Raw genomic sequence first — 20,880 nt, 5'->3', positions numbered from 1 at the left:
CCACTACTCAAAGTCAACCAACAACCACCGAGCCAGCCCAAGTTAGTAAGGCGAGGTCCGCCACTTGCTCTCCCCCTCCAGCCGGTCCCACCGCAGAAAAGCGCAGCCCAGCCCGCCTCCATAGCTCAGCTGTCCCTTGTACGCCATCTCCGCCCAGAACAAGGCCATCAGGTGCTCATGCTCGGCCACCCAGCGCAGCCAGCCCGCGTCGTTGAGCAGCTGCATGCGGAACTGGTAAAAGAAACTCGGCGACAGGGCCTGTTCTTGGGTCGGGCGCGGCAGGGGGAGGACCGCGGGGTCGTAGACGTCGAAGCTGGACCGGGTCCCGTCGCGGTGCATGTATTCGATGCCGACACCGCCGTGGTCGGCGAGGTGGCGCAGGAAGGAGGCGGAGAGGTGGGCGTGGGCGGAGAGGCTGAGGAGGACGTCGTGGTTGTTGAGGAGGTCGAAGCGGTTTGTGTAGATGGCTTTGAGGTATACCTCGTGCAGGGGCTCGAGGGCTGGGTGGAGGGGTATGGCCCAGAAAGGTGGTGGTGGTGGTGGTGGAGGAGGAGGAGGAGGAGGAGGAGGAGGAGGAGGAGGAGGAGGAGGAGGAGGAGGAGGAGGAGGAGGAGGAGGAGGAGGAGGAGGAGGAGGAGGAGGAGCCCCATTCTCGTCGTTGGTGGTGGGAGTGGCCGTAACGGTGGATGTATCGACAGTCACGGGTGGTGGAGCAGGAACCTCATCGGCGCAAAGTGTGTCGGGCTGCTGGTGTTCACACCCAACTTCGTCCTTCTCGGCCTCACCATCAACCTGCGCCACCTCCCGGGCGCCTTCCACCTTGTACGGGCACCGGGATGGGTCAAAGGCGGCCCCCAGAGCCTCGCAGATGGCCTTGGTGTACAAGGCATAGCTGGGCAGGCTCTGCTGGCGGCCCTTGCTGCAGATCAGGGCGATGAAGCTGCGGGAGGCGGCGAGCTGAAGCAGGACCACAAGGCTGCGGCTCTGGAAGTACGCGGCGGTCGTGAAGTGCTCCGGCATGTCTTGCAGTGCGTTGGGGTTCTTTTGGATCTTGGACATCCAGGTGGGACCCTTGTGCTCGGTGCCTCCATGGCAGGTGAGCCACTGGGCTGGAGCTTCTGGAATGATGTGAGAGCTGTGTCAACAGGATTTTTCTTCTTCTTTTCTTTCCTGGAGCACGTTGGGACGGGTCATTTCCCAGGAGCAGACTTGAAGGAAGCTCACCTGCTCCGTCATTGAAGTAATTCGTCATGAGGTCAAGGGCCTGGGCTGAGACGCCTTTTGCGTTGTCAGGTACTTTCATAATTTCATTGTGAGGATAGCACTATGATTATCGGATGCCTCATCAGCAAGGCCTTCCTGGGATGAATTGGAAGAGACTTGAGAGTGTGTGGTCACTATCTTCTCACCTTGGTATCGCGACCAAATGTGGTAACTGCAAGTTCGCTGTTTCGCATGAAGTTGTGTCGATCCAGGTGCCACTCGAGACCCTGATACTTGATCGTGATGGTCGGATGGCCAACACTGTTCGCATTTCCAGCATCCGCGGTTACGAGGTCGGTCCTGGTCTCTTCGCTGCTGCCTTGTGTGGTGATGTCGATTTTTTCATTTATGGTGTTTTGCATCTCGTCATCTTCGCGGATTGCGTTGACCTTGTCGTCAGTCTCAACAGAGACATTCTCCTTCGTAATGTCAGACATCTTCGCCTTGACGGCCCGTGGTCACCTCAGAGGGGATCGGTCGTGGTCGTGGTTGTGGTTGTGGTCGTTGATGTTGTTGAGCGAGGTGCGAAGGAGAGAACACTCAAAGTACTTCGGGGGCTGCGTTAAAACAGACACGAGGTGAGGAGACAAGACGGGGGAGTCTCAACTTCAGAATGGCAATCGAGGATTCGTTCAGGAAATTTGTCAGGGCACACGAAGATCAAGTCAGTCAAGAAACGGAGCGAGAGGAGGCAGTGGTAATAGTCTTAGTAGATGAAGGAGGTTCTGCCACAGTTGATCACTATATTCCTTCGAGGATGCTATTGTTGGTCTGTTGGACAATAGGGTTGATCCAGAACAAGGTCGAGAACAAGCGTCAAGTGGCTGGACCTGGAGATCAAGCTGACACTGATACTCATTTCTCCATTGAAGAACTTTGGTCCAAGACAATGTGCATACAATAGCCCCATTCTGGACAGGACTTGATGATCGATGGGTGGATGGATCCTAAAGATGGTAGCTGTGTAGACTTCCAAGACCTGTTCAATATACCACGAAGAATATGGTGACCATCTCTACACATTCATAGGCATGACCAGACCACATCAAAGAGCCAGCAGGAATCACTCAGTGGGCAAGAGAGTTGAGTTATAGATGCTCGGCTGCCTGCTAATCACGCACAGAAAGCCCGCCAGAGTGTATACAATATGATCGTGTTGAATCAAGAACACTGGGAACACCACATGTAGTTCCCGATCTCCTCTCGGCAGTACACTTGCTTTACACAAACAGGTTGAACTCGTCTCCATCCATTTCCTACCGCGTACCCGCGCCTTCAGGCTATCTTGTTTATGTCTTACTTCACCACTGACCCCTCGATCGCTTCTCACGACCTCGAGTCCCAGGGTAGTGGGTACGTGCCAACCCAGTCCGCAACCTCGCTCCTCAGCTGTAAGATCTCGGGCTCATTCTCGCCCTCGCCTAGGTACTCCTGGAAAACCTTGAGCCTGCCGGGGCCCTTGACGCCCTTTTCCTCAGCATTCTTCTTGGCCGCCTTGCTGACCCTTGACGCAATGGCTACGGCACGATCCACAATGTCCGCTACCCTCGCAAAGTCATTTTCGCTGAAACCACGCGTCGTCATCGCGGGCGTGCCCATCCGCAGGCCACCAGGCATCAGAGCAGACTTGTCGCCCGGTACGGTGTTCTTGTTCGCTGCGACGCCAACGAGCTCCATCACGCGCTCGACCCGCGCTCCGTCGATTTCCTGCGGCTTCAGGTCTACCAGTACCAGGTGGTTGTCCGTGCCACCCGACACGAGCTTGTACCCCAGACCGCCCTTGTCTTTGGAGTCGCCCAGTCTCCGCGCGAGAGACCTAGAGTTGGCTAGAACTTGTTCGGCATAAGCGCGGAAGTCAGGTGTCTGCGCCTGCTTCAGAGCGACGGATAGCGCGGCGATGGTGTGGTTATGCGGACCGCCCTGGTGCCCCGGAAAGACTGAGGAGTTGATGGGCCCCTCAAGGTCGTAGAGCTCGTCCTCCTTGGTCTTGGGGTTCTGGCGCCGGACGCCCTTGCGGAAGAAGATCATGGCGCCACGGGGACCGCGGAGCGACTTGTGCGTGGTGGTTGTGACGATGTCGGCGAAGGAAAAGGGGCTGGGGATGACCTTTGCGGCGACCAGGCCCGAGATATGCGCCATATCAGCCACGAGGTAGGCATTCGTCTTGTCGCAAATCTCTCTTATCCGAGCATAGTCGATGAACCGGCTGTAGGCGCTCGTCCCTGCGACGATGATCTTGGGCCGGTACAGCAAAGCCAGCTCTTCCATCTGATCGTAGTTGATATAGCCTGTGGACTCATCGAGGCGGTAGGGAAGGGTCTCGAAGTATTTTGAGATCATGGAGATCTTCTTGGTCGGTGTCTGATACCCATGGGAGAGATGGCCGCCGTGGGGAAGGTCGAGGCCCATCAGACGGTCGTGTGTGTTCATGAAAGCAGAGTAGACGTAGAGATTGGCCGGTGCGCCGGATAGGGCTGAGCAGGCATGTCAATCAGTCATGATATGTAGCGGTAACATGGACGATGGGAGGCACAAACATTGCACATTGACACCCCACTGCTTGTCGTCCAGGCCGAACGTCTCCAGCGCTCTCTGCTGGCAGAGCCTCTCTGACGCGTCGATGAACTCGTTGCCGCCATAGTATCTTGCTCCAGGGTATCCTTCCGAGTACTTGTCTGCAATATAGCGTGTAAGTCTCTGTCCGCCTCCCAACAGGGTTATATGGTAGTCGTACTCTGCATAGGGCTGCCTAACGCATCCAGTACCGCCTGCGATGTGAAGTTTTCGGAGGGAATGAGGTTGATGAAATGTTTCTGTCTTTTCTTCTCCTGTACGCATCAAGCACAGTCAGTGGGCGATTCGCGCACACACAGCCTCTCCTGGCCGTCGCGATGATGGTTGAAGGGGGTATAACTTGCATTTTCTATAATCTCGTACATGGCCGGATCGGCCTCCTTGAGATGCGTGGCCAGCAGCTGCACAGCAGACGTCCGGTTAGCTTTGGCAGAACCATGAATAGGAGCGGCATGAGCAGATGCTTCTTGGCGCACTTTCTGCTGGCTCTCGACGCTCAGCGAGGAAACACATCTCGTCGCCGAGACGAGGCTTCCCCTCTGGCTCCACGACCGTGCTGGGACGGACCGCAGGACGCGCGAGGCGCCTCGAAACAGGGGAGATGCAGACATAGTTATGTATACTCTGCTCTTCCACTTGTAGGCCTAGTTCAGCAACCACGATCGATATTGTCAGCCACACACGTTGCTTGTGTCCAGCCCAGGCGCGGGGGTTCAACCTGAGTGGCTGGGAGGCGACGGGGAAAGGGTCGGCGACTTACCGGAAGCTTACAGGACCATTGTGGGAGGTCGGCGGAGGGAGACGACTCGGGGGACTATTAAAGAAAGATATCAAAAGTGCCCGGGCAAAAGCAACGGTGGAGGTTCGGTTGAGTGCCGGTGCCGGTGTCGGTGGGTGGAATGGAGTGCAGGCAACATGGGATGTCGATGCAATCGTCTATCGTCATTACGCCGCAAAGTGCGCCCACCCTTTGCCGCCGGGACCGACTCGCGGAGGAGGCCCCGCTGGGGCAGCAGGCGCCGGAGACACCTGGCCGCACCCCCTCTCTTTCCTAGCTTAGCCCCTGCATAGAGGGCTGCTGGGGGTTCTGATGCACGGACCACACTCTCTGGGCAGAATATCTTCGAGTTGTGCGCTCTTCGATTTCTTCTCCTTTCTTCTTCTTTTCTCTTCTGTATCAACTATATTGGGTATGATGAAGCCGCTTCGATAGCACATCTGTTTCTTCCGCCTTACGGCGGGAGCATGCTGACATGTCTCTGGCGGCACCTCACCACCTTAAGAAGAGACAATTTGAAGCCAATCTGACCCAAGCTGGACAAAAAGATTTTTTTTTCTCGGTTGATCAGGGCTATCAAGTGCCCTTCCCCCTTCCCCCATCATCCATTCCCTGCCCTCTCCCTAATGACTCGTTCGTTTGTCTACATCATTGGTGTTATCTTTTATTTTGCCAGATAGGCGTGCCACTCCTTGAGCATTGATATGTGTCAATCAATGGCTCTGTGATCCTTGCGATCACGGTGCCAGTCTTTTTCCTGTAGTGCTCGAGTGAGCTCAGGCCTTGTTGTCATTGGCATCCTAACCCCACAGGCTCATGCTTATATACACATTCAAAGATTGTGGTCATGTTTGGGCTAGCATTAAGTTTTGAAACTGCAATTGTACAGAAGAATAAGATGTCTTTTCTCAGGCCTACGTAGGGATTTTTGACACGTTGAAGCTGTTCCAGTGCTAGTGCTTTGGTGTGTTGACATCCTTATGACAAGCCCAGTCCAACATATTGCTAGATAGCTGTGGGAACGGGATTTGCTGTGGTCGTCCGCCTTCTTGGAATTGAGGCACGAGCACCAGAGGCTTCTCTCCATTTCAACTTCTGGTGCATGTCAATATGATGGTTATCCTAGTGTAAGGAGGATGACAGAATATGAAGCATGCAGTGTAAGGTGGGAGAAACCATAGACATTCACGTTTCCAGAACAAGCATCAGTTTAGAAAAATGGTGAAACCATCCCATGAAATTTGCTCGCAGCTCATTGATCCCGTTTTCAATGCCATCAAAACATGCCGAAACCCCCGAGACAGACACCGAGAGATCTTTTCTTTCCCTAAGAAGCCCTGCGATTGTGGATTTCAGAGAAATATGTACTGAGCAGCGCGAACCCAACCGATTACTCCGAATGCAAGATCCCTTTCCGTCTTCATTCAGTGAGGAGGAATGTTGTCGTGGTTGCTGGTACCGTTGCCGTCGACATCGACATCGAGTTGTCGTCCGGACCGCCCTTACTTCTCCTCCTCCACGTCGCCCATCAGGGCGTTCCTCTTCTCTGTCTGCCGGGCCAGCTTGCGCTCGCGAGCAGCCTTGGTCTTTGCACGCTTGGCGTCCATCTCCTCCTTCAGCTGTCTCTCGCGGGCCTTCTCGGCCTTGGCGCGGTGGATCTAAACAGGCAGAAAAGTCAGCATCTCCGTTCGTAGTTGGTCCCAAAGGGGGAAAAGGGAGAAGGTACGTACGTGTTCAACCAGGGCACGCTTGTGCTTGAAGGTGTTACCCTTGGCAGCGTGGTACAGCTCGTGGTAGAGGTGCTTGTCAATCTTGCCAGAGGCACGGTACTTGACGAGAAGACGGCGGAGAACTCGTTGACGGCGCATCCAAAGGACTTGCCTATAATCCAGCATGTCAGCTTCATGTTCGTCGCGTGCTGGCAACCACCATCCGAATATCCAGAGCTCTTGTCCGTACGCCCCACATGACTCGTGGTCCCGCCTCGCATCACTTAAATCTTCTCTCACATTGCGACTTGATCTCAACAACAAAGGCGGTGCAGACGTACTCAGGCATACGGGCATCGGCGGTACCCTTTCTCTTTCCGAAACCACGGTGGCGACCAATCCGGCGGGCGAGGTTCAGCTCGCGGGCACGGGCACGCGAGTGCATGGTGACGGGCTTGCGGATGATGAGGCCATCGGCGACGAGCTTGCGGATCGACTGGCGGGAGTTGGCGTTGGAGATCTCGTTGACCTCGTTGGGGTCCAGCCAGATCTTGCCCTTGCCGCAGCTAAGGACATCGGCCGCGAGGCGCTTCTGGGTTCGCAGGTTGACCCTGTGCATTGAAGAATCGACATGTCAGCACTCCACTTTTTTTTTCCTCTCTTGTGTTCCAATTCCCTTCCATCACGACGCGAGATCGTGTGCAGTGACGGAATATCGAGGATTTCTGGTGGTGTGGTGGTAATGATAATGAAGATAGGTGGTCGGCACATCGTTTGCTTGTGTGTGCTGTGGGCGTCATGTAGGCCAAATCTCCCTCCCCCCAAAGATTATGGTCCATCAATCAGTCCCCCAGCAAACGACCGATCCATCTCTTTCTGTGTTGCCTTGTGTCCATATATCGTTGAGGGATTCGAGGTTTGGCACTCACATCTTGACTGCAGTTGCTGGTGATGGTCGTTGGCGATTGATTTGGTCGGGTTGGATGGGGCTGGCTTCGAAGGGAAGGGTCGTAAAAATTTCCAAGCAGCGGACGAAGCGACAGCGCAGGAGAGAGGTTGAGACGGGCTCCTTCCCCTTCCCCGCCAGCTTGGTGCGGCCAGCCAGGGCGCTAGTGAAATTGTTAGCATCCGCATGACCTAGCACGTGACCTCTACTCTAATGGGTTGACTGGGCCAATACACCCCTGCAACCCTGCGTGTAAGTCAGGACGATGGACATTTGGGCACTTTCAACCTCTGATCGAGGGCTGTTACTACGAGGAAGGTTCACAAAACGCCTGTATGTATCTCTCACAACATCTTCATGTCCGATGCATTACTCGAATAGAGACCTTAATGTAATGCCGAGACCAAAAAGAAAATGATTGCTCTGAACGAACCTAGCAATGTGATAGTATGTCTGTGCAGTTTCGCTTCTCCCAATTCCCGTCCTACGTCAGATGACCACCGATTACTTCGGGCATTATTCTATGCTGCATGGCCTCGTCCAACGGGCAAGTTCTCTATACAACCGGGACACATACGAAATGGCCGAAGTTTCAAGGTCTCTGGCCCCCCTCCGGCTCCGTGGGGGGGTTTGCTCGCTTCACCTCACCACGTGAAATGTGACCAAACAGACCTAATAAATAGCAAATATCTCACCCGCGGAGCACAACGAAGCGATCGGTGCATGCATGCGAAGTTGTCCATGTTCTTGAAGAAAACAACAGTGCGACGCAGCATGAATCTCAAATGAGGGTGAAGGATGCAAAGGCTGCCAAACACATGTTAACGGAGGATCTGAAAAGATGTTTCGGGTAACTACATAATGTCGGGATATTGACAAGTAAATCCTATTTTCACGAATACACTATTTATCGCAAAGTAGAATTCCGCCGCCGCTCTCAATGAACAAAGCTGAGACAATTACCAGATCGGAGTGTCTATTTCGCTCGCATTCGTAAAATCTTGCTGTCGTTGTGGTTTTTTTGGTGTTTTTTTTTTTTTTTTTTCTTCAAGAAAAGATAATCATAATAATAATTAATTCTGGGTGGTTGGGGCGGGTGGCGGCTCTTGAGTTGTAGTTTATTAGGATCCGTTGGCGATCACGAGGTCGTCACAATTAGGAGTCCAAGCTGGGAAACTACAATGACCATCGCTCTAGGGGACTGCCCGTATGGCCAATTCTTTCCTGACCCTGCAAAAGCCTAGATGATTTATGACTGTGGCGGCAAGAAGCCTGTACAACGTTACTGCCATCAGGAACCTGGGACCCAATATGGTCCGGCGTGAGTCAGATTGACGAAGAGTCACACACATAGCCTCACTTGGGGTTGGGGTAACACAACATCTGCGCCTGACCTTGGACGGGCCACTATGTTTCTACAGCATCTCAAAGTCAACATATATCATGCAAAACCATTGACCTCTTGTCATTGATAGCCTTCAACGCATGTCTATGCCTATGCGTCTATGTAATACTGCACCTCTAGAGCAAGTCCAATTTTCATCACGTCCCCGAATCGATCGTTACGTCTGGGCAACTGAGGCGATTACCAAAGATCTTGACACGATCTTGATGATGTCTTCGTCAAACAGCGACCCGTCGCGCCCCACGGGGGTCTCAAAGAGAGCCCACAGAAATAACAAGGGCAAAGGCAAGGCAGTGATCTCTGAGCAGCTAGCCAACACCACTCTGGCATGCCCAGAACCATCATCCGCAGATGCAGATCCAGAGGATCGCGGTCCCATCTTCTTCTGGCGCGAGACCGAGCCGCCTCACGGCTACATGTCGCAGTGGTACAAGTACCCCTTCTACTCCCCCTCGGACCCGTCCAAGATATTCGTCACGGCGGAACACTGGATGATGTACCAGAAGGCGGTGCTCTTCGGCGACAACGACATCGCGGCACGGATCCTGGCAGGGCAGAAACTGCACCCAAGAATAATCCGGAACATGGGCCGCAAGATCAGGGGATTCGATGACGAGGTGTGGAAGAGGGAGAGGATGCGAATCGTCGAGGAGGGAAACTGGTTGAAATTCACAAGTCCCGCCAACGACGATACCCTCAAGTTGAAGGCACAGCTACTGTATACTTGGGGGAGAGAGCTGGTTGAGGCGAGCCCGTTTGACCGAATATGGGGCATTGGGTTCAAGGCGAAGGATGCAGAAGTGGCTAGAGAGTCTTGGGGGAGTAACTTACTGGGGATAGCGCTGATGCATACGAGAGAGAGGCTCAAGAAGGAGGCTGAAGGGGGAAATGCGAATTTGGTAGCTGGTGCTGGGGAGACACACTCAGAGAACAGCTGCGATGATGACTAAATCGAGACTCACGAGGTTACACAAATACAGAGGTAAGGAAACAAATACTGCCTACTATGAGTAGTCCAATTATGATCATGCGTGCTGCTACACAATATCTTAGTTGGGCATCATAACATTACACAAGCTTTCAGCCCTTGCTCACAATCCGACCCAATGCATCATAGAGAAATGTGACTTTCTCTGGCTTCCGGGCCATCAATAAACACTCTGCCCCATGTCACTCCTTTTCCTACTCGAGCGATTCAGAAGCCCCAACAGTGCCCGTCAGGGCGATCTTGCCTAGTCACATGCCTGCAAGGATTCCTCAGGAGCAACGCTCATGTCTGTTGTCCTTCCCTTGGCAATAGCATCCTTTACGGGTTTCTCTGCTATCTTTCCTTCCCCAGCTTTCCAGGAATCCTCAGAAGCAACTCCTCTGTCTATTGCTTTCCCTTCTACAGCGACATTGTCCACAGGCTTATCCGCTGCTTTCTTTTGTCCCACTACCTTCGACCTCCCCAACTTCTCCTGTATCATCTGGTATTTCGCCTGTGACTCCTTGATTTCAGAGTCTCGCCTTGAAATACTTATCTCCAGAGTTTTACAGAAATTCTGAGCATTCGCAAGCTGCTTTCTTCTTGTGGCTAACTCGTCATCCTTCTGAAGCAACTCGCTATGCAATACAGCCGCATCCTTCTTGAGCAGACGATAAGCTTGTAGCGCCTTCTTGGTCACTGGAATCTTCTTCTCGATGTCCCAAGCGCAATTCGCACACCCAGTGTGCCCATTGCCGCATGGTCCATGATCATCGTCTCCGCAATGCGACATTTTGCAACCAACATCACGACAATGGCATTCCTTCCCTGGCTGCATGTTGCATTTGCAGCACTTCTTCTTGTCCAGGAGCTGGAACCCATGTTTATGCCCCCATATCGCGATTTGCTTGAGAGTCAGGTCCATCTCATCACCATGGAGCTGTCGGTGTTGCCGTAGATAGTCTTGCTCCATTATTGTTGCTCTTCAGTATAAAACATTGTTAATGTCGAAGTGTATTAGACTCAGTCAATTGTGCGGATTATACAAATTATCGGAAATCTACCTCCAAAGGGGTTGCAAATAAAACAGTGTTAGAGGTGGTAAACTCACTCAGTTTTATTTTAGCAGACCACAGCTTCTGGCGAGTTTGTGCAGTGCTCATACGATGTGGTGCACATTGCTAATAAACCAAGCCAGAAATGTTTGTTCAGAGTGTTTAAGGCTTAATATTTATATTCTGGAATTGGCTGAATGTTTAAATTATGTTCAAACAAGTGATTCACCCTCTGTTGTAATCCAGACAAATGAGTAAATGTAAGGATATTCTGACAAAATGTGTGCTCTGACATCTGAAGAAGCTTTAGCTAATTATACTATTCTGTGTAAAGTCACTAAGTAAGTTGTCACTACTAGCAGCGTGAACCCTTATTCATTGTATCATTAGAAACAGAGATTAAGAAAATATTCTATATTTTACAGAAAGAGTAATGGTTTTATAAACCAAATAATAAGCTCCTCTTCAATATCGACACTCAATTAACAAGGTCTGCATTGCACACTCTCCAATACCGTGAATCCAGCTGAGTTGAAAATTCACAGGATATATATTGATAATCTAAGGCCATCAGTTCAGCTTAGTGAGGTTAATAGGAACCGCATTGAATGTATTGATACAGCATACTGGTGCGGGGAGGATGGAATGGCATAGTGGCACCTTCGATTTGAGTGGATAGTTAAGGAATATGCACTATCATACGAGACGATATGAGTATACATGAGCAAAAGACCAGAAGAGCACCAAGAACAGGAGACAATTGGCAAGGCTACAGTTTGAAGTTTCAAAGCAAGTGCATACCAACGTTCCCTACTGTTTACTATGTCTTTCACTTTGTGACATACAATCGATCGAGGTTGTGCTGGGTTGAACACTGGTGAAAATCTAGAGACAGCTGAGAATCATGATTATTAGTGGCGGTGGGTGGACTGTTCTGCTTATGGAGTTCACAGACTGAGACAGACACCCGTCATGCGCATAGGGTGGTTGTGAGGAGATCTTCAAGGTTGTGAAGAATGCTCAGGAAGAGATCTGAACAAAGAGGTAGGATTGAGAGCACGAGGACAGTTAACCGAGGACCTGAGTGAAGGCGCTCACGAAACAAAACATGTCTGGCAAGAGTGCTGTCATTCTGACCATATCTTGGGGACCTGGAAATCAATTCGTCCACTTTCGAAAAATTAAAATCCAGCCATGTGCTTTTTTTCCCTCCCCCATCCAACTACAAACTTTGAACCTAAGCAATTGGTAACCATGCCATGCATTGAATCATATAAAAAGAAGAGAGCAAACAACCCATTGGTATCTTCTCGAAGCTCACGAACCCTCACGAGGTCCACCACACCCTTTTCAAGCAAGTACAGCACCCCTATTCGCCTAGTCCTTCCCAAAAACATCTCCGCCAACGTCTACCTTCCCCACACTCCAGATCTCCCTCTCATCTTCGCGTTCGTCCTCACCCAATCCCAACGTACCAGTCATACCGCCCTCAGCATCTCTCCTCTCCCTAGCCTGAGCTCCTAATCTCAGCGCCACACGCTTGAAGTAATCGCCCATGCTCCTCTTGGTATTGGCAGGAAGAGCAGTGCCCACGTCACTGGCCAAGAACTTGTCAAAGATCTTGCTCTCGTCGTCCACGACGTTGAAGATTGCGACGAATGCGGCTTCGGCTGCAAGCTTCACTGGGATGACCATGTCACGGACCGATGCGAATATGGGAGGCGCAAGGAGGCCAAGGTGTGGACGGACCATGTCCATGTTGGCGCGGCACACTGTGCGCACCACTACAAGCGAGAGGCGGCGGGCATCGACGGGTCCACCGGGTGGGATGAGGATGGCGAGGGATTCGAAAATTGATTTGGTCGACTCAAAGGACTTTGGTGTGTCGGTCAGGAGATATTTGCCAGTTGCCAGGATGAAGTTGTCTGCAATGAAAGGCTAACAATAATGAGTTAGTATTTTGCTGTGCTAAATGAGAAGTAATGGGGCAGTGACCTACCTCTTTGTGGGACATGCCTTGACACAGCAATTCGGGCAGATCCTCAGCCAGCGGGGTGTCCAGCAACGTTGACGGTGACTCTACCAACACAGCATTCAGAGTCAATACCGATGTGTGACTGAAATTCGTGGTCATGGCCCTGCTCTTGAGCAGATTGGTTGCCACCTCTGGCGGCACGTTCTTCAGGAGAGCGCCAAAGAGCTTGGCGTTGGTGATAGTCATGTTGTCGTCACGCTCATCTGTTTCCATGTCGATGAGACCGAGGACAGCCGTCCGAGACGACTCGCCCATGTTGGCGCCTGCTTTACTGATGACCTCATACAAAGCCTTGAGCATGGCTGTTCTGACACCAGGATCAGATGTCTTAGAGCCGGTCACTAGCTCGGCGATGAGAGGGTCGACACGAGGCGTGAACTTGATCAAAGTACCCAGGGCTTTAGCCGCACGTGTCCGAAGTAAGTCACTTGAAGTATCGGCCAGGGATTTGGCAAAGGTGCGTTGCAACTGAGGCAAGAATGGCTTGAGCGCAGTTGGCATCTTCTCCAGCAGGTTATTGAGAGCAAGAAGGATGGCGGACTTGACATCCGTTGACCGCTCTGAGACGACACGGATGAGAGGACCTGTGATCTGAGTAACAAAAGGCTTCAGAGAAGCCTCGCTTGTTCTGTCCACAATATCGGAAATGGCGAGAGCAGCTGTTGTCCTTTGGTCGGGCGTTCCGTTCATGAGGCCCTGCAAGAAGATCGGCAGGATGGCATTGATGCCCTTGGGTAGTTCGAAACCAGGTAAGTTGGAGCCAGCGACGCCGACTTGGAGAAGAGTCTGTCTCGTGGATGAAACGAGTGCGTCCATTTCTTCCTTTCTGAGATGTTTGGTAAACTCGCTTAATGCACCCCAAGCAGCCCTGACGACCTCCATATCCCGGTCACCGAAAGAGATAAGTAGGGCACGGATGATGTCCTGGTTGTAGCGAGCGTAATCTACGTCGGTCTGGGCAAAGAAGTTGGCAAGATGCCGTCCTGTCGATGCCCGCTTCCGGTGGTCCTCGTGCTTCATAAGCTGAAGGAGCACGTTCATTGTCGTGTTCAGGCCATCAGACTCGTCAATGGACAAGATGACAGTGTCGAACGACTTATCGAGGTCTTCACGCAGTTCATCATCGGTGGAGTTGATGATGTTGTCCATAAGTGAGTTGATGATGCCAGGCAGGCGACGGTTCATAGCAGCGCCTGCAACCTTGGACAGGGACGCCAACGCCTTTGCATTGAATGCGGAGATTGGAGGAGCGATGAGAGTCGGGATGAGGTTTGGCAGAATGATGTTGGATCGGGTTGTCTCCGTGAGCAGTGTCAAAAGAGCCTGCAGAGCATGGTCCGCATCCTCGTCAGACCGCAGAAGGTTAAGCAGATATGGCAACACTTGGTCGACAGCGCGCTTGCCCAGGATCTGCTGCAGCGAGTCGAAAGCCTCAGCCGCGGCCTCTCTGACGTCCTCATCCGAGTCGGTAAGAGCAGTCCGGACAACCGAGATGAGAATCTTCTCATGGTCTTCGAGAGCTTCTGGGGAGGCGGATGAAATGAGCTCCTTCAGAGCCAGACAGATACCTTGTCGCGCATCTGTGTCGGTCGAAGTCTGCAGGCCATCCTCCAAGGTTGGCAAGAGACTCGCAAGAACACCGTCGCCAGCCCTGCGAATGAGTTCGCCCAGGGAATTGCTGGCAATGACACGGTGTTCCATGTTGGCGCTGCCGAGGCGGCGAATGATAAGTTGGGTAAGAGTTGGGACCAACTCCTTAAGCGTTCTTGGGCTGGATACCAGTGCCTTCCAGACGCTAATGGCTGCAGCGCGAACGGCGGCGGCAGTATCGTTGCGGCAGACATAGAGTGCCGATAGAATCTTGTTGCGCTTCTCTTCGCCAAGCGTCTCGCGCAGGGATGTACCGGCTTCTCTGATGGTCTCCTCCTCCATCTCCTCGACATCTTCCTTGCCTGTGATGCCACTGAGGTTGAAGAGCAGATCACCGACAAGCTCGACGGAGCTGAGTCGAATTCTGTAGCTGTCATCAGCCAGACCACGCTCAAGCTCGGGAAGCAAAAGATCCACAGCCTTAGCAGCGAAATTCTTGACAAGCAGACGACCGGCTCGTAGGGCTGTCTCGCGGATCGATTCCACATCGTCTGCTAGACCAGCCAAGATGGGAGGGATGATCTTGCCGAGGTAGTTGGCAAAGCTATTTCCGAAGCACACAGGCAGGAAAATGAACAGTGACATGAAGCCTTCGCGAATGGCAGCCTTGGAAGATTCGACATTCTGCAGGATGGTAGGCAGAGTCTCCTCGAGACGGGAGGTGCCAAGCCCTGCGAGGACTTCGGACAGTGCCTGTGCAGAACCAAGACGGTCGCCAGCACCAGTGTCGGATTTGAGGGTCTGCATGAGTTGGGGAATGAGATCCGGCAAAGCATCTTCGCCTAGCTTCTCCACCAGTGAACCCAGTGCCCTTGAGGCAGTTGCTCGGGTGGTTGGCACAGGGTCTACGACAGCAATTTTGAGGCCAGCCACCAACACAGGCAAATGGGCAACAAGGTCCTTCTTCTCGGTGAGATGTGCCAAGCTACCAATAACTTGAGATGCCTTGCGCTTCGTGTTAGACCTGTCGCCTAGACCACGCTGCAAGATGCGGCTGACAAGAGCCAACGACGGCGCATCCAGGTAGTGCACGAACTGAACTTTGATGAGAGAATCCAGTGCCTCGTCTGTGTACTTTGTAGGGTCGCTAAGGGCTTTGAGGAGGATAGACACCAGACTCTTGACTTCAGGGTTATTGATGACCTCGCCGAACCTCTTCAGACTCTGCTTCGCGGCAGCACGGACCTCTTTATGACTGTCATTGAGGACAGCAGTCAATGGCGGAATGATATCCGGCAGACTCTGCGCCAGCTGTTGAGGATCAAGATAAGCCATGGCTCCTAGCAGGTCGCAAGCCCCCTTCTTGCTGCGCCACTGGTCGTCGTCCAGACCGAACAGCAGAGTAGGCATGATCTTCTTGACACCGTAAGGACTGAGATGAGCGAAGCAAGCCTTTGATGCAGCTAATGCGGCATCGCGTACATTCGCATTACCATCGCCAAAACCTGTAAGCAGCTGCGGCACGATTTGGATGACGTAGGGCTCGAAAAGACGCCCAAGCATGGACGAAAGGAGCTCGTAGGCCAAGAGGGCACCCTCCCTCTGATTGACCTCTTTCTTGTTCTCATTAGCGCCCTTGAGAGTGCTCATTATGCGGTAATCCTTGAGAGACGTGATTCCACGGCCAAGCACCAGGCCGGCGAGACCATAGGCCGCACCACGCTGCTCCGCATATTTCTTGGACGCGAGAAGAGTCTCCATGACCTGGTCGAAGTATTTGGACGACTTGTCGCCACAGGTTCGGACGAGAGGTGGCAGACATTCAGCCACAGCGTACTGAACAGTCTCGGATGGCGTGCTGAGTGTGACCAAAAGCCTATCGATGACAGCAGATATCTTGGCATCGCCTGGCTTGAGATGCCGAGCCAGCGTACCATACATAATAATCACTGCCTCGTTGACTCGGTCGCCAAAGGCTGAGCCCTTGTCAGGCACCTCGAGTGTCCGCTCAAATGCTTGCATCAGCTTATCCAATATGGCCTTGCCGTGGACAGTGATGGCATTGTTCGCTGCTTCTAGCATCTCGCCTCTCACAGTGTCATTTCGGTCACCCAGCGGACCTGACTCGATGAGGAAGGCGAAGAAGTCATCAAGTTGAGACTTCTCAAGATGCGGTGCAAGCTCTTTGAAGGCGAAAGCAATGCCGTGTCTGGCCTCCCATGGATCAGATAGGTCCATCTTCCTCGGCATGCCAAATGCATCAAGTTCCTGCTTCCTCTCTTTGGCGAGCTCTGCGTAGGACGCCCTTAATTTCTCAAGAACCTCCTGCATTGTCGATTTGTGCAAGCTCACCGCCTCGGCCAGAGACTTCGCTGCGGCGCGGCGCAACTGAATTTCCTGGCTCTCTACATAGGCAAGCATCATCAAAGGAACATCAGCTGAGACATGGAAATCGCTCTCTTGCCAAATTTCCTGGCCGAGTTCCACATTCTCGTCGACGTCATCGTGACATGCCAGCCAAATCTCTTGTGAAAAGCCCAAATCGCTCATGTCGACCTCAGCGCTGATAGACTGTAGCACCGTGGTCTTGACAGACGCTTGTGGTACAATGGCCCCTCTGGAAAGAACATTTACCTCATCGCGGCTGATATTTGGCGCGATACAGCGCACAAGATCTGCGAAACAGTCCTTTGCAATCTTGTAGTGCTGAGCATAGTGCTGCATCGAGAAGATGAGCATAGACAAGACCTCTAATCGCGGAATTGCCTCGTCCTCGCAAACGCTGGTGTGGAATGACAGGAATTCAATTGCCAATACCAGCTGTGCATCGCGGTCATCTGGTGTCTTTCCAAATCCACCTCTGTGGATGACAAAGAGGATCAACGGCAATATGTAGATGAGCGAGACAGTGTCAAATGGTCGTTGTTCTCCCGCAAAGCGCAGACGGTAGAGGACACGAGTCACTAGGTCCTCGAATGGCTCCTGCTGCAGATTCTCAGGGAGACTTGAGATTTCGTGCGCCCTCAATGTTGCGATCCCAACAAAAGGGCGCATAGATCCCAGCCGGTCTGAGATCCGATTAGCCAAAGCAATATAGGCCTGTGGGCCGGCGTCTCCGGTAATCAAGCTTGCTCCCGCGTCGAGAGCATCCAGCAGTGAATTGACAGCAGCGCCCATCCATAGGGAGGCGTCGGTGGGCGGACCAGTGGCGAGACTGCGAACAACACCAATGCCTCTCAACATTTGAGCTGCGACGTGTTGAACACTCTTTCGTATCTCGACCTCTTTCTTTAGTTGGGCATTCACCTTTGCCGTCTCATCTGCCGTGAGCTTCTTTTGCGTCCCCTTCTTCGCTGCCAGCTGGGCTCTCAGATCTTCTTCCCACTTCAGAGTATCGTAGTCTTTGACGTTCTTGTTGGGGATAACGTTCTCCTTCTTGGCAAGAACGTCCACGAATGCTGTCCCCTCTGGCGTCCGGAAGATGGCCGCTTCCAGCGGTCCGATGTCCGCCAGCTTTACGACGTTGAGATCAGTTCGGATGAGCGTTTCAATCCTCCGGGTCATGGTTTCTGGCGCGACGAAGGCGAGCTCTGCTGCGGCATCATACGCAGCTTCCTTCACAGGGGCCTGAGAAGAGAAAAAGGTAAGTAGAGATCGTTGGCAGGCGAAGAAATTCGGACTTACGGGTTGTGAGAAATCCGAACGCCTAACAACTTCATCAAGCAAGGCCGTTTCATATTTTCTTGCCAAATCGCCCGGATCCAAGTTAAGCCGCAAGCACAGGTCAATCCAGGCGGAACGAGGTATCAGTTGCGGTCTCGCGAGAACAAGCAAGGAGCACATTTGCTCCTCAAGCAGTGCCTTGTTAGGTTCCTGATCCGCCTTCTTGAGATCCTCAGATGTCAGACATATTGACCTGAGAGCAACTTGTAGGTTGCTATTGTCAGCCTTGGCCAGCAGAGGCGCGCTCTCTTTGTCGCCACTGTTGACGGACTCTATCCACTCCCATATGCCAGAAATTACGATCCTGGACATCTTTTCGACGTTGTACAGATACACTTTGCTCAGAGTGTCGGCGCACTCTTTTTGGAGTCTCGTGCTCAGGGACGTAGTACAGATTAGGTACAGAAAGGCGTGTACCCAAGCGGTATTGACGGCAGCGGGTCCAGAGATGTGGTCTGGCAATGACGACGCGACAGCTGACAGTGCTCTGGAGAGCCACCGCGCATCTTCAGCCGACGTGATTTTGGTGTAGACACGTGGATTGAGGAGGAAAGACGGCTTAGGCTCCAGATTCAAACACTGTTTCGATATAGAAAACTGTCCGAGCAAAGAGCTGAGCTTCTCATTGCTTTCAATCTCAAGAAGAGGTGGAGCGACAGCGCAGAGAACATAAGCTGCGGTTATGGTACCGTCCTGAGACGACTTCAGAGGGTTTTTCAGAACGTCGTTGTAGGTAGTGAAGAGAGCAGGCAGGACGGACTCGGCGAACTTGACGAACACTGGAGTTCGGGTATCGCCAGATTCGAAAGAATTCAGGACGTCCCCTACACTCAGCACCCAGATTCGCCGTGACGACAGCTTCTTGTCTGCGAGGCCTTTTGCATATGTATCAGTAACAGTCTTGGGTATCTCCGTGCCTTCAGTCATGAGAACCTTGACAGAGGCGCTCAAGACAGAAGTTTCCGCAGTCAGTGCAGCCTCGTTGCCTTCCTTGCCAATAGGGGTTGGCAGACCGCCGACGATCTTGGCAGCAACGGCTCCAAACATAGGCAACGCTGACAGCATCTCACAGTGAAGGATCCTGTGGTCAGGCGAAGCCAGTTTGCCACTTTTTAATGGGGACAAAAGCTCGTCTGCGACTTTCTCCATGAGAACCATATCATGGCATTTATCTGCCAGAATGCGGAAGGCCGTGACAGCCCCAGATCGAATGACGGCATTTGATGACTTGATGTTGGATAGTAGAGACTTGAGCAGATGCCCCTGTAGAACCTTGGACAGATCCCAATCTTTTGGCAGGCTCTTGACGAGGGGCGTAATGAGGTCGTTTAAAACGATCTCAGGCGCACGCAGGAGCCCCTTTTCCAACGGCGTTACGATCTCCTTCTCGAACTCCTCAGGCGTCACAAATGCAGAGAAGAAGTCGCCGAGGCCAGCTGCCAGGTGTTTTGGTAATGGTGTCTTGGAACCTATCACCTCTCGAACGTAGAAGCTGAAGTAATGGGATTTTTGCTGTTCCAGGATCGGCGTTGCTTCGGGTTTCCTCGAGCACACACCGGCAATCACGCCGAGCATGATGGCGTTCTTGGGAGAGGCCTGCGCAGCCTTCGCAGATAGCACTTGTACGGCCTCGGATATCGTCTTCTCTCTGCTGTCCGGCACAGATACTAGCTTCCGAATGCCACGACGGGCGACCACGAGAGCCGAGTGGGCCACACCAGATTTTGATGAGGCCGAGCAGCACTTGTCCAAGGCATCAGCTGCCGCCACTATTATGTCCTTGCCGAGCTTGTCCCAGTGTGGTGTTCCGGCCAGGTTTTGCGCCAACAAACTGCACCACTCGAGGAGGACGAAGGCATTGGAGCTCGCAATGCCCGGCTTAAGGGCTTCTTGGCGGATGGCGGCCACAAGAGGCGTAAGAAGAGCGGCGTCGCCCTCCTTGCAGATCGAGATCAGACATCGTTGCACCGCCAGTCGTGAATCTCGGTCGCCATAGAAGGAGTGAGTCCAGAAGAGGAGCTTGAGAAGTTGCAACTGGATCTGCTTGTCAAGAGCTTTAGAAGCAAGAATAGGTTAGCAACGAGCTCGTCACCTGAGACTGCAAAATCGCAGGGAACAGCATACCCTTTTGGGAGATCTTATCATCAACTGTGCGAAGCTGCGAGATCCTTGAAGAGGTCGACGAGGAGGTCAATGCAGCCTTGGTAGCCTTGAGATCGAGAGCTGGCGCAGCGCCGTTCAATTCGGCGTGTTCAGTCATGCTGGCAAGTGAGACACGGAATTTGCATGGCGCAACTATTTCGAGGAGGAAGGGGGAGAAGGCAAAAAAGGAAAATGAGAAAAACAAGAGGCACTCTAGGGTCCGAGGGTATCATGTAGCGCTCCAACTCGCTCATTTGCTCGTGTAGCCTGTGAACTGGAGGGTAGGACTCCCGGGTCTGTGTCTCGGTCTGGGTCTGTGTCTGGATCTATAACTTTGCGGCTCGCCGAAAGACTCACTAGCTTTGCCAGCTTTGGGGAGCAGATGGTGGGGTCTCTTCCCAACTTCGTAAGCGGTCGCGCGTTTCTGCCATTTTCGCGGGGTCAGGGTTGGAGTGGTCTTTTTTTTACTATGGAGCTCAATCCCTGTTGGCCTCAGTGCCTTGTATACCAGTGAACTTGACCTAGTGAACGCAAGGGCCTTTGTTTTCAACAGTACTATTACGTCCTTCTGACTTGTTGGCTAGGCTTCAACCCTCCATACTCTGTGCTTTATACCTACTCCGTTGGCCTTCACTCATCCCTTCTTCTTCTTCTTTCTCTTCCCACAGACTGTATAACGAACCGCTTCTTTCG

The 20,880-nt window shown here is 52.6% G+C and overlaps 5 protein-coding genes across 5 annotated transcripts; 1 reads left to right on the top strand and 4 right to left on the bottom strand.

The window, feature by feature from the left end:
• Positions 1 to 42: 42 nt before the first annotated feature.
• Positions 43 to 1,700, bottom strand: M406DRAFT_73439 (uncharacterized protein; the record flags this gene model as incomplete). The annotated part of the gene is made up of 4 exons (XM_040925622.1): positions 43 to 219; positions 721 to 1,118; positions 1,225 to 1,324; positions 1,410 to 1,700. The coding sequence occupies 4 exons, from the start codon at positions 1,698 to 1,700 to the stop codon at positions 43 to 45; spliced, it is 966 nt and encodes a 321-aa protein (XP_040771964.1).
• A 631-nt stretch (positions 1,701 to 2,331) lies between these two features.
• M406DRAFT_348368 (SHMT-domain-containing protein) lies at positions 2,332 to 4,696 on the bottom strand. The gene is made up of 6 exons (XM_040922383.1): positions 4,598 to 4,696; positions 4,314 to 4,481; positions 4,182 to 4,238; positions 3,998 to 4,091; positions 3,801 to 3,938; positions 2,332 to 3,737 (listed from the first exon to the last, which is right to left on the bottom strand). The coding sequence occupies exons 2-6, from the start codon at positions 4,446 to 4,448 to the stop codon at positions 2,590 to 2,592; spliced, it is 1,572 nt and encodes a 523-aa protein (XP_040771963.1). The 5' UTR covers positions 4,449 to 4,481; positions 4,598 to 4,696; the 3' UTR covers positions 2,332 to 2,589.
• A 1,019-nt stretch (positions 4,697 to 5,715) lies between these two features.
• On the bottom strand, positions 5,716 to 7,338 carry M406DRAFT_324583 (60S ribosomal protein L19). The gene is made up of 4 exons (XM_040919889.1): positions 7,254 to 7,338; positions 6,666 to 6,935; positions 6,346 to 6,496; positions 5,716 to 6,273 (listed from the first exon to the last, which is right to left on the bottom strand). Coding segments are annotated over exons 1-4 (579 nt in total). The 5' UTR covers positions 7,256 to 7,338; the 3' UTR covers positions 5,716 to 6,117.
• A 1,484-nt stretch (positions 7,339 to 8,822) lies between these two features.
• M406DRAFT_296506 (DUF1768-domain-containing protein) lies at positions 8,823 to 9,625 on the top strand (the record flags this gene model as incomplete). Its single annotated transcript, XM_040919254.1, has 1 exon — positions 8,823 to 9,625. Exon 1 carries the CDS (start codon positions 8,882 to 8,884, stop codon positions 9,623 to 9,625), a length of 744 nt encoding a protein of 247 aa, XP_040771961.1. The 5' UTR covers positions 8,823 to 8,881.
• A 2,184-nt stretch (positions 9,626 to 11,809) lies between these two features.
• On the bottom strand, positions 11,810 to 20,305 carry M406DRAFT_353645 (ARM repeat-containing protein; the record flags this gene model as incomplete). The annotated part of the gene is made up of 5 exons (XM_040922777.1): positions 11,810 to 12,043; positions 12,173 to 12,635; positions 12,697 to 17,949; positions 18,007 to 20,099; positions 20,170 to 20,305. 5 exons carry the CDS (start codon positions 20,303 to 20,305, stop codon positions 12,015 to 12,017), a joined length of 7,974 nt encoding a protein of 2,657 aa, XP_040771960.1. The 3' UTR covers positions 11,810 to 12,014.
• Between the last annotated feature and the right edge of the window lie 575 nt (positions 20,306 to 20,880).

Source organism: Cryphonectria parasitica (genome assembly GCF_011745365.1).
Source record: "Cryphonectria parasitica EP155 unplaced genomic scaffold M406scaffold_9, whole genome shotgun sequence".
NCBI classification, from domain to species: Eukaryota; Fungi; Ascomycota; class Sordariomycetes; order Diaporthales; family Cryphonectriaceae; genus Cryphonectria; species Cryphonectria parasitica.
The sequence above is the reverse complement of the archived record's forward strand: the minus strand, read 5'-3'. Positions and strand labels throughout refer to the sequence as shown.

Bases quoted from the DNA above. Each gene is read 5' to 3' on its own strand.
- M406DRAFT_324583 (XM_040919889.1), bottom strand. The intron at 6,497-6,665 runs GTACGTCTGCAC...GCTGGATTATAG, and splicing joins GCCGATGCCCGTATGCCTGA to GCAAGTCCTTTGGATGCGCC. The intron at 6,274-6,345 runs GTACGTACCTTC...CTGCCTGTTTAG, and splicing joins AGCGTGCCCTGGTTGAACAC to ATCCACCGCGCCAAGGCCGA.
- M406DRAFT_348368 (XM_040922383.1), bottom strand. From the start codon at position 4,448: ATGTCTGCATCTCCCCTGTTTCGAGGCGCCTCGCGCGTCCTGCGGTCC. The intron at 4,092-4,181 runs GCAAGTTATACC...TGATGCGTACAG, and splicing joins TGTACGAGATTATAGAAAAT to GAGAAGAAAAGACAGAAACA. The intron at 3,738-3,800 runs GTTTGTGCCTCC...ATGCCTGCTCAG, and splicing joins GTGGGGTGTCAATGTGCAAT to CCCTATCCGGCGCACCGGCC.